Source organism: Canis lupus, chromosome 30 (assembly GCF_011100685.1).
Source record: "Canis lupus familiaris isolate Mischka breed German Shepherd chromosome 30, alternate assembly UU_Cfam_GSD_1.0, whole genome shotgun sequence".
NCBI lineage: Eukaryota > Metazoa > Chordata > Mammalia > Carnivora > Canidae > Canis > Canis lupus.
Window position 1 is genome coordinate 16,745,145 of NC_049251.1, and position 20,795 is coordinate 16,765,939.

The 20,795-nt window shown below is 37.5% G+C and overlaps 1 protein-coding gene across 2 annotated transcripts in view; it reads right to left on the reverse strand.

Annotated features, from left to right (window-relative positions):
- Window positions 1–11,311: 11,311 nt before the first annotated feature.
- Window positions 11,312–20,795, reverse strand: part of TRPM7 (transient receptor potential cation channel subfamily M member 7) — a 114,507-nt gene continuing 105,023 nt past the window's right edge. For both annotated transcript variants that reach the window (XM_038580409.1, XM_038580408.1), the window contains exon 39: window positions 11,312–12,807. In XM_038580409.1, the coding sequence (XP_038436337.1) occupies window positions 12,677–12,807 (131 nt within the window). In that variant the 3' untranslated portion in view covers window positions 11,312–12,676. The remainder of the gene's footprint in view (window positions 12,808–20,795) is intronic.

Sequence of the window (20,795 nt, forward strand, 5' to 3'; positions counted from 1 at the left end):
ACAGAATATTTACCTCCGCATAGTCCACTATGGCAACCCTGCCCCCTTTGGGCACCCATCCCCACTCCCAGGGACTATCCAACTCTTAGGATCCCAAGGGAATATTTCTCACTCCGGGATGGGAGGCAGTTGGATTTTGCTGCTTTGAAAAATGCATAGCATTGGAATAGACTGTAGTCTTTCTCTTCATGGTCACCAACTATAGTTCAAAGAGAGTGTAGACACACACACACACACACACACACACACCATTAGAGCCAATCCAATTTCTCTTTTCCCAGCTCTGCAGTAAGTAAAATAAACGAGGTTATAAAAGAAGAAACTCTTCAAAAATGTAAATATCAGGAAAGATAAAGAAGGCTGAGAATCATTTCAGATTAAAAGATAAACTGGAGGGGTGCCTGGGTGGTTCAGTTGACTGAGTATCTGGCTCAAGTCACTATCTCAGGGTCCTGAGATTGAGCCCTGCATCAGGCTCTATGCTGAGCGTGAAGCCTGCTTGAGATTCTCTCTTTCCCTCTCCCTCTGCCTCTCCCCATCCCACACTTGTGTGAACACTTGCATGCTCTCATTCTCTCCGTCTCTCAAGAAAAAAACAAACTGGAGAAACAAGACACTTAAAATACCCAATCCTGGCTAGGATCCTGGATCAGGAAAGAAATTGCTATAAAAGGACATTATTGGAACAATAGATAAAATCTGAATAGGATTATATGTGAATAGTTTTGTATCAATGTTGAATCTTCTGAATTTTATAAGATGATATCCTGTTTATGAAAGAAAATGTCCTTGTTCCTAGGAAATACACACTGAGGGATTTTAGGGATAAAGAGGCCTGATATGTGCAAACTGCTCTGAAATGGTTCAGAGAAACGCACAGAGACACAGATACACATGAGGAAAGGAGGGAAGGGGATAAAGTGACAAAGCAAAGATGAAGCAAATGCAGCCAGATGGCAGCAATGGGTGAATCTGGGTGATGGTAGACTGGAGCCCTTTGTACAATTCTTGCAATTCTTCTCTAAGTTTGAAATTATCTCAAACCAAAACTTTCAAAAAAACAAGAATGTAAAAAATATGATTTTAATATGGATTTATCTCCAAGATATATTACTGGTGAGCCAAAAAAGCAAGGTTCTGAAGAGTCCATCTACGGCGTGCACCCCGTTTATTTCCAAATGTATTTATGTTAATGTTCCACAAAAACATTAAGAAAGATCATTCTTTGATGCCTGTATGAGGGATCCTGGCAACTAGAGGTGCTAGTCTTACAGCTATTTTATATTTGTGGTCTATTTACAAAGGGGCTTCATGAAGTCCCCTCAGTGGTGATTCTGCTCAGTCAGTGAACTTCTCCCAAATACTTCAGTTCTTCTTCATCAGTAGAGTCTTGCTAAAATTTCATTTTATGATTGATGCTCATCAGTAAAAACAGGACTCATATTCATATGTTGATATTATATCCAGGGACCTTTCTAAACTCAAATTCTAATTTTTATAAAGATTCTTTGGATTTTCTACACACATTCAACTCATCTGCAAAAAAAAATCACTTATTATTTTCCTTTCCAATCCTTATGCTTTTTATTTCTTACCCTTTGAACTAGTTAGCACCTCCAGTAAAATGTTGAACAGAAGTGAGGATAGTAGTCTTCCTAGCTCATTCCTGAACTAAGAGGGAAAGCTTTGAATAATTCACCAGTAAGGTACACCTGGGTGGCTCAGTGGTTGAGCATCTCCCTTCAGCTCAGGGTGTGATCCTGGGGTCCTGGGATCCTGGGATTGAGTCCCACATCTGGCTCCCCACAGGGAGGCTGCTTCTCCCTCTGCCTGTGTCTCTGCCTCTCTCTGTGTGTCCCTCATGAATAAATAAATAAAATCTTTTTGTAAACAAAATTCTCCAGTAAGTATGATGTTTGCTAAAGGCATAGTTTTGTTGTTGTTGTTGTTGCTATTCTTGAGGGGGGAGGGGCAGAGAGAATGAAGGGGGGAGGGGCAGAGAGAGAAAGAATTTTAAGCAGGCTCCACACACATAGCACAGAGCCTGATGTGTAGGTTGAGATCACGACCTGAACGGAAAGCACAAGTTGAGGGGATCCCTGAGTGGCTCAGCGGTTTAGTGCCTGCCTTTGGCCCAGGGCGCGATCCTAGAGTCCCAGGATTGAGTCCCTCTCCAGCTCCCTGCATGGAGCCTGCTTCTCCCTCTGCCTAAGTCTCTGCCTCTCTCTCTCTCTCATAAATAAATAAATAAATAAATAATTAATTAATTAATTAAATAAAAAGAAATCACAGGGATCCCTGGGTGGCGCAGCGGTTTGGCGCCTGCCTTTGGCCCAGGGTGCGATCCTGGAGACCTGGGATCGAATCCCACGTTGGGCTCCTGGTGCATGGAGCCTGCTTCTCCCTCTGCCTGTGTCTCTGCCTCTCTCTCTCTCTCTCTCTCTCTGTGACTATCATAATTTTAAAAAAAAATTTAAAAAAAAAGAAATCACAAGTTGAACACTTAGCCGATTGAGCCACCCAGGGGCCCCTAAAGGCATAGTTTTTGTTCCTTGTGTTTCTTTTTTAAAGATCGTATTTATTTATTCATGAGAGACACAGAGAGAGAGAGAGGGGGAGAGAGGCAGACACACAGGCAGAGGGAGAAGCAGGCTCCATGCAAGGGGCCGGAGCCCGACGTGGGACTTGATCCTGGGTCTCCAGAATCACACCCTGGGCTGAAGGCAGCGCTAAACCACTGAGCCACCCAGGTTGCCCCAAACGGTGATTTTCTAATGCCATTATTTCACCTACGTTCATCAACTGGTAACCTATAAAGACAAGTTTTTTTCTTTTCCTTATTTGTTTATTCTTCGAATCAGTGTGGATTCATGAATTCCTACTTTATTTAATGGATTACAATGTTATCATCATTTATTTTTGATATAAAAATTGTCTCCAGATTAGCCAGCAGAGGGCTCTTCAAGATGTTTTCTGCGCCTGTTTGAATGTCTCCATCATTCCTTGAACACTTCCTTACTTTTGGCGCAGTAAGATCTTCTAGACATACCTGCCCCAGTCCTGAAGTTAGTCATTTCTCTAAGAGCCCTGGTTCCTTTTGGAGAATAGTATTTAGAAGCCGAGATCTAGAAGCTAGATGTACTCATGCTATTACAGTGTCACAGCTTCGTTATCTTCTGTATGTTTCCGTATCTGATCAACCCCCTGCTGCCCTCCTGCTGCCCCCGCTCCCCGCACACTCCATTACATTCCACACACCTCATGCTTATCCTCCTTCTCTGACACCTCACACCAGGTCATTGCTGCTCAGCAACAATCCAAGGCCCATCTAAATTGGTCTCAAATAATTAATGTCTTTTAAACCAAATTGTGAATGGATAAAGGAAGAAAGGAATCTGGTTATTTTTTTGCTTCTTTCGTTGGGATTACCTTTTAAAAACTCCCCTCCCCACAGACTTGTCTAGAAGCTGTACATCATTTTAATATTCTTGGATTGTTCCCTATAAATATTTCAACAAATATACAAGTAGCCCTTGTTATCTTAATCTATTTGGGTTCAAAGTTTGAATGGCAAGGGATATCATTATTATCCCAGCCTATTTGGTTTTTAAGCTCTAGATGGCTTATAATGACCTTGTGTGAAAATTTATTTAGTTCCTTGAGATCACATAGTGAGACAGGATAGAAAGGGTTACCCATAGGTAAAAGTACTTTTTGGTCAGTTAATATCTGTAACTTCACCCAAATAGATGAGACTATTAGTGTCCTTAAGTACCATCTTTCCCTGAATCGTCTTTTATTTTATTTACTTATTTTTTAATTTATTCATGAGAAACACACAGAGGCAGAGACATAGGCAGAGGGAGGAGCAGGTTTCCCACAGGGAGCCTGATGTGGGACTCGATCCCAGAATCCCAGGATCATGCCCTGAGCCAAAGGCAGACGCTCAGCCACTGAGCCACTGAGGCATCCCCTAAATCTTCTTCTAATATTTAAAAATGTTTTATTCTAGTTTACTTTTAAATTTTATACAACTTATATTTGCCAGAAAGTATTTTATGAATATTGCTTGCCGCTTTTATCTCAAGTCTTCCTATTTAGATCCTATCCTTCTTTTTGCTTGAGTATATCCTTGATTGACATTTTCCAAGAAAATGATGAACTTTCTGGGAATGACATCACATGGCTGGGTTCAAAGTCTTCCCTTTCTCCTAATAATGTTGCTTTCTTGCCTCGTGGATACGTGAGGACAGGTGAGAGTTCTTTTGTTAATCTGCTTTTTTTTTCCCTTTGTAAACTTTTTTTTTTTGTAAACTTATTTTTTGCTATGTATTTATAGAGTTACCAAACTGTGACATGAAGTACATACTTTATTTCCTCATTTCTAGGTCTTGCACCTGGAACTCCTACTAGATAGTTGTTGCATCTTTTTCATTAATCCAGAAAATATTTATTATGTATCTACTTCAAGTTAATCACTGTGTTAGATGCTTAATAGTGAATAAAATACAAATCTTTACCTTCGTATAGCTTTCAATCTATTGATCACTTGGATTTATTCTGTGCTTTCAACTCTTATTTTCCATTGTTTTGACTCCCTTACATGTGTTATGATTGAGCACTTATGATTACTTTATTTGAATTATCTTGATGTTTTAGCTTTACATTTGTGCTCAACGCTACTTTTTACATCCCTTTTTCTAATTTCATTCTTAGAGTGAATCTTTTATTTATTTATTTATTTTAGATTTTATTTATTTATCCATGAGAGACACACAGAGAGAGAGGCAGAGACAAAGGCAGAGGGAGAAGCAGGCTCCTTGCAGGGAGCCCAATGTGGGACTAGATCCTGAGACTCCAGGATCACGCCCTGAGCGGAAGGCAGATGCTCAACCACTGAGCCACCCGGGTGTCTTTCTTAAAGTGCATCTAAAAAGTGCCTTCAAAAGATGAAAATGGAACAGACTTAAGCACTTCTATGCAAATGATACACATCCACATATCTCAAAAGCATGTGCTCATATTCCAACCATACTTTGCTTAACAGAAGAGGCTACAAGATAAGTTCTTTGTAAGGGAAAAATTATTCTCAGAATGTTCTGTTCTCCATCATGTACTCCTCTCTTCACTGGAATTCCTAAGGAAAGGCAGCATGAACAAATCCATTACTTGAGTACCTTTATGTGCTGAGTACGTAACTCTCTGCACCTTCACAAAAATGTGAGATCAGAATTATCAGAGAGGCTTGCTCAATTGGCTGGTTATTCATGGAATAAGAGGAAGAGCAAGAATGGGAGTTCAAGTCTGTCCAGTTTCACTTTGCATTAGTGTATATATACACAGTAGCTACAGAGTCGAAAGGCCCTTAAATGTATGACTTATCAGTTCAACATTCTTATTGCCAGATAATATTCTATAATATGGATTTATCATATTTCACTTTTGGGTATTATTTTTGTTTATTATAAAAAATGCTGTTATGAACATTCATGCACAAGGTTTTGTGTAGACATATTTTCATTTTCTTGTGTATACACTTGGGGGAAAATTGTTGTCATATGGTAACTCTTAATATTTAACCTTTTGAGAAACTGCCAGACTGTTTATCAAAGTTGTAACACTACTTAAATGTCCACCTGCAATATATGAGCATTCGAATTTCTCCATATCCTTGCCAACACCTATCATATCTTTATTCTAGCCATCCTAGTGAGTGTGAAGTGGCAGTTCATTGTAGGTTTTCTTTTTTTTTTTTTTTTTAAGATTTTAGTTATTTATTCATGAGAGACACAGAGAGAGAGACGGAGACACAAGCAGAGGGAGAAGCAGGCTCCTGATGTGGGACTCGATCCCTGGACTGAGGATCACGCCCTGAACCAAAGGCAGACGCTCAACCGCTGAGCCGCCTAGGCACCCCATTGTAGTTTTGATTTTAATTTCCCCAATGGCTAATGATGTAGACTCTTTTCATGTGTTTATTGAGCACTCATATGTTTTTGGAGAAATGTCTGTTCACATCCTTTGCCCAGTTTTAAATTGGGATGTCTCTTCATTATTTAGTTAAGCTCTTTATAAAGTCCTTTATCAGATATATTACTTGCAAAAATTTTCTCCCAGGGGATCCCTGGGTGGCTCAGCAGTTTAGCACCTGCCTTTGGCCTGGGGCGCGATCCTGGGGTCCCGGGATCGAGTCCTGCGTTGGGCTCCCGGCATGGAGCCTGCTTCTCCCTCTGCCTGTGTCTCTGCCTCTCTCTCTCTCCCCCTCTATGTCTATCATAAATAAATAAATAAAAAATAAATCTTTAAAAAAATTTTTTTTCTCCCAACCTATGAGGTGTCTCTTCATTGTTAATAGTGTAAAGCACAAAATTTTTAATCTTGATGAAGTTCAACTTTACTGTTTCTTTGGTTACTTTTGCTGTTGATGTCTTATCTAAGAAACTATGGCCTATTCCAAGGATACAAAGGTTTACTCCTAGATTTTCTTCTAAGAGTATTATCATTTTTTTTTTAGTATTATCATTTTGGCTCTTATATTTGTTTTCACTTCATTTCAAGTTAATTTTTGTATATGGTGGGAGTCAGGTGGCTCAACTTCATTCTTTTGTATCTAGTTGTTCCAGTACAATTTATTGAAAAGAGTATTATTTCCCCATTGAGTAGTTTTGGTACCCTTGTGAAAAATCAGCTTACCATAAATTATTGATTCATATATTGTAACACATTGTCTTGATTACTGTAGCTGTCTGTGGGGATGAGGGTTTTTTTTTTTTTTAAGATTTTATTTATTCATTCATGAAAGACACAGAGAGGCAGAGACATATGCAGAGGGAGAAGCAGGCTCCATGCAGGAAGCCTGACACGGGATTCAATCCCAAGGACTCCAGGATCACGCCCTGAGCCAAAGGCAGACGCTCAACCACTGCCACTCAGGCATCCCAACTGTGGATATTCTTATTTAAAATAACCAAATTGGACAAGTGGTAGTTTCCCAAAGATTAACTGTAGTACAGAATCTGAAATCTCATCATCTTTTCATACTCTGGTACACCTTTCACACATGCATCACTTTATAATATCATGTACACGTCATTTGGAAAAAACTGGTTATGCAGATTTCCAAACATTAACGTATTTTATGATATATTATCAAAAATAACCGTTGTTAAATCAATACTGATTTCTTTAGAAAAGTATTGAGAAGCTGTTATGTTATTGGTGTTAATAGGCAAGTGTTCCCCAAATTCAACTTTTCTCTTAAAATCTCAAATTTTAGCATTAACAAGTATTATTACTCTTCAGTCAAATCCTCAAGTTTGAATAACCCTGGTTTGTCCGCTAGTCACTCTTTCAAAACAGAAATGATGTACAATGAAAAAAGTGACACATTTTCACATTAGGTGCTTTTCCTTGAACACAGTCATTGCACTTCACTATGTAGCAAGTTTTATGTGTTTGTATTTCTCATTTTGTTCCACAGATATTAAAGACCTGTATCCAAGGGTCAAGATTTATTAAAAATTATTACATCAAAGACATTTTATCTACTTTTAAAAGATTATTTTTAATTAATCCCTACACCCAACATGGGGCTTGACTTCACAACTCCTTAAGAGTCACATGCTCCACAGACTGAGCCAGCCAGGCCCCCGGATCAGACATTTTAGATGACTTTTTTTTCTTAAACTGTGGTGAGGGTAAAGAGTATGACTACTAGTACAGTTTGGTGCCACTGCTCTGACTTGTGCCAAGATACCAACAGTTTTACCCATCAAGAATTTTGCCTCATCAGTAAATCTTTCCATATAGTGAAAAAGGCAAATAATATCTTAGAATTATAGAAGTTTTGACTCTGTGGGCTCCCTGACAGTGCCCTGGGGACCCTCAGGGTTGGTGGTCCATTGCACGAATCACTGATCTAATTAATAGATCTAGGTAATGACCATCAAAAAGACAACCAGTGGGATCCCTGGGTGGCGCAGCGGTTTGGCGCCTGCCTTTGGCCCAGGGCGCCATCCTGGAGATCCGGTATCGAATCCCGCGTCGGGCTCCCGGTGCATGGAGCCTGCTTCTCCCTCTGCCTGTGTCTCTGCCTCTCTCTCTCTGTGACTATCATAAATAAATAAAAATGTAAAAAAAAAAATTAAAAAAAAAAAAAGACAACCAGCACCATGTTTCCTAATGGAAGTATACACCACCATCGAGGTACATATTCTTGACAAAAATTCAATCTTGAATTTGACCAAGACTCTAAACCTAATAGTTTATGGCATATTCAAGAAACAGAAACATGTAAAATGGCACATAAGGGAAATAATCAGCAAAACCCTGAATGTGGGAAACTTTTTAGAACGAATGATTGGGTTCTTTAAAAAATAAACTAGGTGGTGGTGGTGGGCAAATGCCAGAAGACTGTATATTGAAACTTTATTTTTATTTTTTATTTTTTAAATTTTTTTTATTTTATTTTACTTATTAATGATAGGCACACAGTGAGAGAGAGAGAGGGGCAGAGACACAGGCAGAGGGAGAAGCAGGCTCCATGCACCGGGAGCCCGATGTGGGATTTGATCCCCGGTCTCCAGGATTGCACCCTGGGCCAAAGGCAGGCACTAAACTGCTGCGCCACCCAGGGATCCCTGAAACTTTAAAGACAAGTTAAGCAACTGCAATGTGTAATAAATCTCAACTGGGTCCTGACTGAACCAAATTGTAAAAAAAATTTTTTTGAGAATGACATTTTCTGATAATAAGAAACTTAGTTTCTTAGGTGTGACTATATCACAGTTCTTAGATTTTAGAAACACATACTAAGGCATTTTTATTAAAATGCCTTAGATATGATAAGATGATAGAAAAGTTCCATTGATGCAGATTGCATAGAAATCCTGAGAAAAAGAGTAAAGGAGAGAGCTAAGTGTTGGGTGGGGCAGCACATGAAAGCACTGTTGATTGGTGCTATTTATGGTGAACACCCATGACCACCAGGGCAGAATCATGGACCCCAGTTAGCAACTCTGCTTTGAGGAATTTCCAAAGAGTTCAGAAGAAAAACGATTTCAAAGGTTCAAAACCATACCTTGAGATTTTACGTAAGAAAAACCTCGCTAATAGATCTGCCCTACGACCCAGCAATTGCACTGTTGGGGATTTACCCCAAAGATACAGATGCAATGAAACCCAGGTACACCTGCACCCCGATGTTTATAGCAGCAATGTCCATAATAGCCAAACTGTGGAAGGAGCCTCGGTGCCCATTGAAAGATGAATGGATAAAGATGTGCTTTATGTATACAATGGAATATTCCTCAGCCATTAGAAATGACAAATACCCACCATTTGCTTCAACGTGGATGGAACTGGAGGGTATTATGCTGAGTGAAATAAGTCAACCGGAGAAGGACAAACATTATATGTTCTCATTCATTTGGGGACTATAAATAATAGTGAAAGGGAATAGAAGGGAAGGGAGAAGAAATGGGTAGGAAGTATCAGAAAGGAAGACAGAACATAAAGACTCCTAACTCTGGGAAACGAACTAGGGGTGGTGGAAGGGGAGGAGGGTGGGGGGTGGGGGTGAATGGGTGACGGGCACTGAGGGGGGCACTTGACGGGATGAGCACTGGGTGTTATTCTATATGTTGGCAAATTGAACACCAATAAAAAATAAATTTATTTTTAAAAAAAGAAAAAGCTCGCTAATGGTCTAATATTAGAATTATTCTGTGGTACTTCAACACATATTTATTGAGCATCTGTATTCTATGCTACATATGCCAGTAAAGCACTAGGGGAAATACAAAAATAAGTAAGACAGCTCTCAGTTGGTAACAGAGACCAAGTTTTCAGAGACACACAGTGGTTGAGAGGTTTCACTCCAGTAATTACTGAGCATTTAATTGCTAGTTGTGAAAGATCTGAGGGTCAACTTTAGATACTTTGTGTGAAATCTAGGTAGGAAACGAAAGCAGATCAAGTAAATAAGGAGGATCACAAAAATCCCTGCCTCTAGATTCATCCTTTTTTTTTTTTTTTTCAAGTAATTACTTGAGCTGAATGACAGGTGACTATTTGTTGGGTACTCTTGCCTTGATTGTCCACTTAGACAAAGACTGTATCACTATTATTTATCTTTCTCAAGAGAAAGTTTGGTATTGCAGTAAACATGGTTTTTTACTGGTGTGCCTATCACAAGCCATGTGCCTATGCAAGGTGTTCGGTGTTACAGTAGTGAAAAATCTGAAGGGTCCTTTCCTCTAATGGGGGAAAAAGATTTAAAATCTTCACCTTATGTTCCGATAAAACCAACATGTATTACTTTTAAAATAATGATGGCTCATATCACCAGACTGAGGAAGGCATATTATCAGAGAACATCTGCAGATGTTTTAAGAAGTAATTTGGTAAAGAGATAGAGCTTTGTTCTCAGTAGGATGAGACTGAGAAGAAAATATTAAAGAGATTAAGCAAATGACATTTTTGGACTAGAGTAATAATGATGAAATTCAGTAACCTAAAGAAAGATCACAGTTCTTTGGAATGAGAAATGTGGTTTTCAGATAGACTGTTACTTTCCAGAATTAGCAAAGAAAAGTTATGGAGATTTATTTCAGAAAAGCAACCAGGAACTGATACAGAAACCAATCATCATCATCCTTGAAAGTCAATATAGCATGAGGCTCAGGAGACTACACAAAAGCGAGTCTTCCTGGATTTGAATCCTAGAGCTGCTATAATTATAAGAATAGAGCTGCACTAATTATAAGAATCTTAGGAAAGTTACTTTACCTAAAGCTTTTATTTTCTAATAGAAAATAAGTTTCTGATAATAATAGCTATTTCATAAGACTGTTTTAAGGATTAAATGGGTCAACATATGTAAAGTACTTAAGTAATACCTGGTATATATTAAGTTCACTATTATTATCTAGTGAAAATAATCAACATGAAATTAAACAGTTTTATATTAAACAAAATCCGTATCCCCATATTCTGACATAACAAGAAACAGATTAAAAAAAAGAGGGGAGGTGTCTGGGTGGCTCAGGTCATGATCTCGGGGTCATGGGATCAAGACCCACATTATAAGCTCTGTGCTCAGCAGGGAGGGGAGTCTGCCTGAGATTCTCTTCCTCTGCCCCTGCCCACGCTTGCACACACATGCTCGCTCTCTCTCAAAATAAATAAATAAATCTTGGGGGGTGGGGGGTACAGGGCAGCAGGTGAAAAGGTTATTAGGTGTACAAAATGGTTTATTTAAAAAAACTGACACTGTGAAAACAATTTTTCAGAATGATTCAACTCACTAAACATCTGTAAACAAGAATAAATTTATTTAATTTCTTTTAAAGATTTTATGATATACAAAATGTATATAGTATAATATCTTTAATACACTTTTTCTTTCTCCCCCCCTTTAATATTAAACACTATTTAAACAGCTTATCTCTTCTTGCCTTGTCTGTATCTATGAGATACACTACTGAATACAAGTAAGATTTACACTGCTCCTTCCTAAATAAAAATTAAAATTAGTACCTAGGAAACAAACAAACAAACAAAAAAAATCAAAGCATAAAACTTTAGTAAGATGAAAGCTTTTCTTGTTGAGTATTCAACAATATCTGGGGCAGTTAAATTACATTTTATTGGCATAAAGTTACATTGCAATCTCCCGACATCACATAATGATAATCCAACTCAGTTTCTTAAATAAGTACCACAAACAATACTCATGTTCAGATGTTCCTACACAATTTTAAATATATGAAAGAATTTATGTTTACATTCTGATTTGATATACTGGTCAATAAAATCTTTGGAGAAGTATGTAGCTTCCAGGTTGTCACTAGATATAGATAGGAAAAAAGCACTTTAACTCTTTTTACAAGGTAACTTCTCTTGAATAGCAAGTTAAGTTTCTCCTCTGATATATTTAGGTTATACCAGTCTACCATGGCTTTCTTCTACTTAACAAGGACTTGATAAAACAATGTTTAAAAAAAAAAAAACCAACACACTAATACTTTTGCACAATTTGGGCTCTATTTAACAAAAAAAACTAGCTCCATCCTTAAATATGAAGCCTAATCCTGATTCATAAGTCCCTCTTAGAAAATGGTTTTCAGCTCAGGGCTCTTGTATCCCTATGGATCTAGAATAACAACTCACCTCCTTTCCCATGGCCAACAAGCATCTAGCTGGGAACTAGTGACATCATCACTGAACACACTAAAACACACTGAGGAAGACGTCCGCCATTTAACCAAAAGGCTGAGTGATTTCTTCATTTCACTAGCTGAACGGCAGTAAACCAGCTGCCAATAAAATCTGCACAGACACTTAACTTTGGTTAATGGTATTGCACCACATAAGCGAGGGTATCACCCTCATCAGAACAAAGTCAAAATGAAATCTTCTGCTAAAAAGAGCCCTTTAAAAAGTTATAAATACTAATTTTCCTTTACCTTTAAAGTTTAACAGCTGCCAGCTGTATCCTATAGGGAGTTCCTGACTGACTACTTTAAACAGGCCAAAAGAATATTGACCTTTTAACTGTGCCAGAATTAGCATATTCATTTGCACACACTTTTCTCTATTACCAATTTCCTCCTGAAGGAAAAATGACAAGGTAACATTTTTGTTAGGTGCAGGCTAAATCAATGATTCGGTAATATTATAACATCAGACGAATAGAATTTGTTGATTCTGATTCTTTGGTGGAATTTCCAGGCTGAAGAGTCAAATCTGAAGGCTCATCCTGAGGAAATATAATTTTATCAGGTGTATAGTCATTCCTCTTCAGATCTATATTCATAACCACAAAAAAAAGAGGAAAGGAAAAACAGTCAATATTTCATAGAAATGAAAAATTAAGAACATTTTCTAAATCAATTTTCTTCTAAAGTCTCAAATTTACATACATAAAAATGAAATCATTTATTCATTGAAAAGTAAGTATTATGTTCTGACCATAAGTCAGTAACTCATGTAAGAGTAGAAAGAGCAATAAGCAAGTCAGATAAGGTCCTTGCTCTCATGGAGCTTATATTCTTCTGGATGAAAAAACACAAATAGAAAATTAACAGAATTGTGTAGTAATAAAGTGCTTTGAAGCAAACAGTATGATGAGGGCCAGATAGGAGATGGTATGTAAGCGGATTCTTTTAGACAAGGCTGAGCAGAAGAGGCAAAGGAGGTAATATTTGAGTAGAGACCTGAATGTTGAAAAATGACTCAAAGCTCCAGGAAGTGTGTTCTAGGCAGAGGGAAGATTAACTGAAGACTGTAAAAAGGAAACAGATGTGCTGTTTCCTAAAAATAACAAGAAGACTGCATGCTTGCATGTAGTAACTGATGGAAAGACTATTAGCAAATGGGGTCAAGCAGCAGTTAATGGCCCAGGGTTGTCAAAAATATAGTCAGTGAGCCAAATCTCACCTGCTACCTATTTTTTTTTTAATTTTTATTTATTTATGATAGTTACAGAGAGAGAGAGAGGCAGAGACACAGGCAGAGGGAGAAACAGGCTCCATGCACCGGGAGCCCGACGTGGGATTCGATCCCGGGTCTCCAGGATCACGCCCTGGGCCAAAGGCAGGCGCCAAACTGCTGCGCCACTCAGGGATCCCACCTGCTACCTATTTTTGTAAATAGTTTTATCGGAATGAGCCATGCTCATTTGTTTACAGATTGTCTATGTCTATTTCTGTACTACCATGGTAGAGCCAGGTAGCTGTGATATAGGCCATTTGGCCATATTTTACTACCTTGCCTTTTACTATAAAGTTGCTGACCCCTGATCTATGAGATGCAAGCTAAGGTAAGGTAGTAAGCAGAAGGTATCAAGCAGTGTTAAAGGAAGAACATAACCAAATTTAACTGACTATTCTGTCACTTGAAGTCTTGTTAAGGGCATTTGGCAAGAACACAGGAAATGAATGGTGGCAACGAAGATTAAGAGAAATGGACGAATTCTAGGAAGATTTCAGAATCAGAGTGGACAAAATTTGACAGATTGGCTAAGAAAGGTGAGAGAAGAAAAACAGATCAGCTTTTAGGTTTTGAGCCTGCACAACTGGGTAAAAACTTTAATGAGATAGGGAAGTGCAGAGGTGGTAAATGAGACTCCAGAGTTCTGGAATGGACATACTACTTATAAAGATCCACAGTATCCCAGTAGAGATGCAGGAAACTGAGTATACAAACAAGAGTTCAGGAAGCATGAGATGTCTTTAGTTTAAATTTGATACTATCAGTATTTAGATTACATTTATACCTATGGGACAGGATGAAATAATTTTGGGAATTACAGACAACAGTTGCAGAATTGTAAAACAATGCAGTAATATCAAATTTTACTTAAAACTAACCATAGTCCTGCATATATTCTTATACTTCTTTTTATCTCCATATAAAATAAAACCCAGAATATGAACTGTTCATTTTGAGTGGTAGCCTGTATCCAATGATCTAAATACATATTTGCTACTTAACAAGTTAAGTTTTGATAAATTCTGAATTCAAGATTGTGCCACTATGGCCTTAGGGAATGCAAATTAACCTGTAGCTGTATTGTACACGAAGAACAATAGAGAGAAACCCAATTATAATTCAAGTCCCGAAAATGTTGTTAACTTATGGTATAACCATAGATCATCTGACCTCTAATGATATATTTTGGAAAATGACAGATTTGGACTGGATTGCTTTTAGGGTCTCTTTCAAGCTACAAAATCCTGATTATATTAATATTTTTTAAAAATAGATATACTATACTTAAAATATCATTGGATCCAAATGGTATTGTATAATTTATATACAGTATATAATTACATACAACTTATGTTATATAATAACCAAATAAAAATTATATCTGGGCTTCCTATTAAATTCACCACTGCTATGTTCTAGTTCTGGCTAAAATGGACTAAGCATACTCTATCACAGATCACAAGTAAAAACCCTTCACATAAACATAAAGCCACTATCTGAGAGTCCTGAAAAGTAGGAGCAGAAATAATGAGGAAGGGGATCAAAACTTAAGGAATGACTTAGATTGATGGTAAGTTTCCTGTTTTTTTTTTTTTTTCACTCTCTTATTTCTAGGTTAGACTTATAGATAGCTTGATCTCAGAAATGTACATGGATAGAAAAAGCTCTAAGATTTTCTAGCCAGAGGATCAGGAAGGAGGACTCTGTGGGATGGAGAGTGTTGAGGGGGAATGCCCTCCTTCTTATTTTTTGCTTTTTGCTCTTCTGGCTATTACCTAAAACAAGCTCCAGTCATGGAGAGGCACTCTTGGGAGTGGTGGCAGCTGAGCAAGAGAAAAACCCTTCTCTGGGACCACAAGAACTAAAAAAATGGGTATCTTTATGATCCAAAAAGTTTTTTTTGTTTTCTTTTTCCTTGCTATTAGCATCAGAAATGGACTCAGTTGAAGGAAATGCATGACAGTACAGGGAGGCCACAATCCTGGCTTTCTAATCAGCATACCCCATCTGTCCCCCACCCTTCCATCCTGCTCAAAAAGAGGCCCATAACAATCACAAATCATGGAACGGAAGAAAATGGAGAGGGATACCTTAAATTTGTGTATGAAATCCCAAGTTCACCCTTGAGTGGTACACATGTGGAAAGACAGCACAGAATAGGCTTCGAGGACTAAACTATGGTGCAGACCTCCACTCAGTCCCCAGACTTGACCATGTTTGACACGTAGTCAAAGAGATCTGAGAAATACTGCAAAGGCTTTGAAAATCAAACTGACATTGGAATCACAGCTACAAAGGTAGACTGGGACTTGTAAATTGAGCTTAACTGAGCTGTCTACTAACACAAACAAAAATTGACACTCTCTAGAGAATTTTTAGTAAAACCCAGAATCTCATAGTATTCAAAATATCCAGGACACATTCTAAAATTACTGGAGTCTCAAAGACTCTCAAAGAAAAAGACAAAACATGCCAACCTCAAGATTACTCAGATGGAATCATCAAAGACTTTACAGTGCTACTGTAACCACGCTCTATGAAGCAGGGCAAACAGACCTGAGATGAATGGAAAAACAAGTTTTAAGCAGAGAATCAGTTTAAAAAGAACCAAAAGGAAGTTACAGGACTGAAAAATATGACTGAAGCAACAAATCCAGTGTATGGGCTTAAAAGCATAATGAAGAAATGAAGAATAAGAAAAGAGTGAACTTGATAGATCAACAGAAATTATCCAGTCTAAACAGATAAAAAAATAATTTTAAGGAAATACCCAGAGACTCAAGTCCCTGGGAAATATCAGAAAGTCTAATATTCTTATTATAATGGGAGCTCCAGAAACAAATGAAAAGAGATTGATGCAGAAGAAATATTTGAAGAACAGCTAAAAACTCCCCAAATTTTATAAAAATCATAAATTTGTAAATTCAAGAATCTAAGTAAACCTGAACCAAGATAAACTCAGAGAAAGCTACAACTAGACATATCAGAATCGAACTGCTAAAAACCCAAGTTTTGAAAGGAGCAAGATTATAATGACAAATCACATATAGGGGAAGAACAATTCAAATGACAGTGAAATTTTCATCAAAAGAAACAGAGGCCAAAGACAACAGAACAATTTCTTTTTTTCTTAAAGATTTTATTTATTTATTCATGAGAGAGAGAAAGAGAGAGGCAGAGACACAGGCAGAGGGAGAAGCAGGCTCCCTGCTGGGAACCTGATGTGGGATTCAATCCTGGGATCACATCCTGGACCAAAGGCAGATGCTCAACCACTGAGCCACCCAGGCAGCACAACATTTTCTAAGCCCTGAAAGAAAGTAGTATCAACCTAAAATTCTAGATCCAGGGATCCCTGGGTGGCGCAGCGGTTTGGCGCCTGCCTTTGGCCCGGGGCGCAATCCTGGAGACCCGGGATCGAATCCCACGTCGGGCTCCCGGTGCATGGAGCCTGCTTCTCCCTCTGCCTGTGTCTCTGCCTCTCTCTCTCTCTCTCTCTCTGTGTGACTATCATTAAAAAAAAAAAAAAAAAAAAAAAAAAAATTCTAGATCCAGTAAAAATATCCTTCAAGCATGAAAACAAAACACACACATGCTTGATAAGAAAAACTAAGAGCAACCACTAAAAAACTAAACAGATACAAAATAGAATACTAAAACAGGGAAGCCTGGGTGGCTCAGCGATCCAGCCCAGGGCATGATCCTGGAGTCCCGGGATCAAGTCCCACATTGGGCTCCCAGCATGGAGCCTGCTTCTCCCTCTGCCTGTGTCTCTGCCTCTCTCTCTCTCTCTCTCTGTGTGTCTCTCATGAATAAATAAATAAAATCTTTAAAAAAAAGAATACTAAAACAGATAGCAGCAATGTCCACAACAGCCAAACTGTGGAAGAAGCCTTGGTGTCCGTCGAAAGATGAATGGATAAAGAAGATGTGGTATACATATACAATGGAATATTACTCAGCCATTAGAAATGACGAATATCCACCATTTGCTTCAATGTGGATGGAACTGTAGGGTATTCTGCTGAGTGAATAAGTCAATTGGAGGACAATCATATTATGGTTTCACTTATACAGGAAATATAAAAAATAGTGAAAGGGATTATAGGGAAAGGAGAGAAAGTGAGTGGGAAAAATTAGAGAGGGTGACAAAACATGAGACTCCTAACTCTGGGAAATGAACAAGGGGTAGTGGAAGGGGAGGTGGGCGGGGGATGGGGTGACTGGGTGACATGCACTGAGGGGGGCACTTGATGGGATGAGCACTGGGTGTTATACTATATGTTGGCAAATTGAATTTCAATAAAAAAAATAATAATAATAAATGCAAAAAAACAGAAGGGGGGCTGGAAACCAAAAATAAACAAAATAAAAAAACAAAAAAATAAGAGTTATTAATCAGAAAACAATAAAACAAGATCTATATCTAACCACATCAATAATTACATTAACTGGGGATGCCTGGGTGGCTCAGTGGTTGAGTGTCTGCCATCGGCTCAAGGTGTGATCCCAGAGTCCCAGGATTGAGTCCTGCATCGGGCTCCCTGCATGGACCCTGCTTCTCCTTCTGTCTATGTCTCTGCCTCTCTCTCTGTGTGTCTCTCATTAATAAGTAAATAAAAATAAAATCTTAAAAAAAAATTACATTAAATGTAAAATGTCTGAAACACCAGTTAAAAATGGAAATAGTTAAGTTAAAAAAATAAAATTAATTAAACCTAAAACCCAACTATAGGCTGTATAGAAGAAACCCATTTTTAAATTTTTTTATAATAAATTTATTTTTTATTGGTGTTCAATTTACCAACATACAGAATAACACCCAGTGCTCATCCCGTCAAGTGCCCCCCTCAGTGCCCGTCACCCATTCACCCCCACCCCCTGCCCTCCTCCCCTTCCACCACCCCTAGTTCGTTTCCCAGAGTTAGGAGTCTTTATGTTCTGTCTCCCTTTCTGATATTTCCCACACATTTCTTCTCCCTTCCCTTATATTCCCTTTCACTATTATTTATATTCCCCAAATGAATGAGAACATATAATGTTTGTCCTTCTCCAATTGACTTATTTACTTCACTCAGCAGAAACCCATTTTTTTAAAGGAGCCCACGTAAATATAACTAACACGTGTAGGCAAAAAAATTGGAAAAGATATCTGATAAAACCATTTATCAAAAATTAGCTGGAGTAGCTATGTTAGTATTAGACAAAACAGATTTCTCAGAACAAGGAGAATTACCATGGTGTTACATAAAAGGAAAAGAATAAATTCACCAAGAATATATAATAACTGTAAATGTGTATGTACCTAATAACAAAATTTCAAAATACATGAAGAAAAAACTGATAGAACTGAAGGTAACAAAGACAAATCCACAACTGCACTTTCAAGACCTCCTTTCTAAGCAATCAACAAGAGCAAGGAGACAAAACCATCAAGAATAAAAAGGTAGTGAACAACACTACCAAAAACTAAAAACCTTCCTTAATTATCATTTACAGAATATTCCATCCAACATTATAATATTCTCTTCAAGTGCATATGCAACATTCACAAACTGCATCCTTTTAAGTTAAGAAAAAATCTTTTAAAATTGAAATCATACAAAGTATGCTCTCTTATAATGGAATGAAAAAAATCAACAACAGATAGATATCTGGAAAATTTACACATAATTGAGTGTTAAGAAAGATGCTGCAAATAATTCCTAGGTCAAAGAGGAAATCTCAAAAGAGAAGAAATATTTTAAAGAAAATAAAACCAAAAGTAAACATATCAAAATTTATGGGATGCAGTCAATGTAATGCTTAAAGAGAAATTTATAGCAGTAAATGTTTTGTTAGAGAAAAAGGTCTCAAATCAATAACCTAAGCTTTTTCCTTAACAAACGAAAAAACAAACTAGATGTGAACCAGCAGAAAGACAGAAAAAATAGAGTAAAACAACGAAAAGCTTGTTCTTTGAAAGTATCGATAAAATTGACACACCGTAGGGGCACTTATGTAGCTCAGTGGTTGAGCTTCTACTTTTGGCTCAGGTCATGATTCTGGGGTCCTAGGATTGAGTCCCACACCAGGCTTCCCCACAGGGAGCCTGCTTCTCCCTCTGCCTATGTCTCTGCCTCTCTCTGTCTCTCTCATGAATAAATAAATAAAATCTTAAAAACAAAAAAATTTACATATTGTAGCCAGAATGACCAAGAAACAAAAAAGACAAATTACTATAATAAGAGAGAAGATTCATCAGAACCCAAACATTAAAAAAGATTAGTATATAAATAATTCTATGTTCATACATTTGACAATATAAATAAAACAAACCAATTCCTTTCAAAGACACAAACTACTAAAAACTTACTCAAAAAAATGGATAACCAATAGTCCTCTATTTAAAAAAATTAAACTTATTTAAAACCATTTCACAAAGAACTTTAGACTGAGATGTTTCATCAGACAATTCTATCAAACATTTAAAACAGGGAGAGCATTAAAAAAATAAAATAAATAAAATAAAATAAAATAAAATAAAATAAAATAAAATAAAATAAAATAAAATAAAATAAAATAAAACAGGGAGAGCATTAATTCTATATAATCTATTCCCCAAAACAGAAGAGGTATGAACACTTCTAACTTCTTTTTAAGGTCTTTATTATCCTGATACCAAAAGAAGGGAAAATGGTACAAGGAAAAACAAATGTAGACAAATGTTATTCATGAACACAGACATAAAAAGCCTCAACAAAATATGAGCAATCTGAGTTCAACTATATTAAAAAAGATAATATTATGACAAAGTAGTTTGTCCTGAATGTATGACTGGTTCAACATTTCAAAAATCGATGTAATACAATGTACTATTAACCTATTAAAGAAGAAATAACAAATAACCATATAAATAGATGCTGAAAAAAATTGACAAAATTAAACACCCATTCAGGGTAAGAATTTTCAGGAAACAAGTAGAAGAAAATTTTCTCAACTTAATAAAATGCATCTACAAAACCCTTACAAGCGGGATCCCTGGGTGGCACAGCGGTTTGGCGCCTGCCTTTGGCCCAGGGCGCGATCCTGGAGATCCGGGATCGAATCCCACGTCAGGCTCCCGGTGCATGGAGCCTGCTTCTCCCTCTGCCTGTGTCTCTGCCTCTCTCTCTCTCACTGTGTGCCTATCATGAATAAATAAAAATTAAAAAAAAAAATTAAAAAAAAAAAAAAACCCTTACAAGCTGACATCATGTTAATGGTAGAGGACTGACACTTTCCCTTTAAGATTAGGAACAAAGCAGATTTTACTTTCGCTA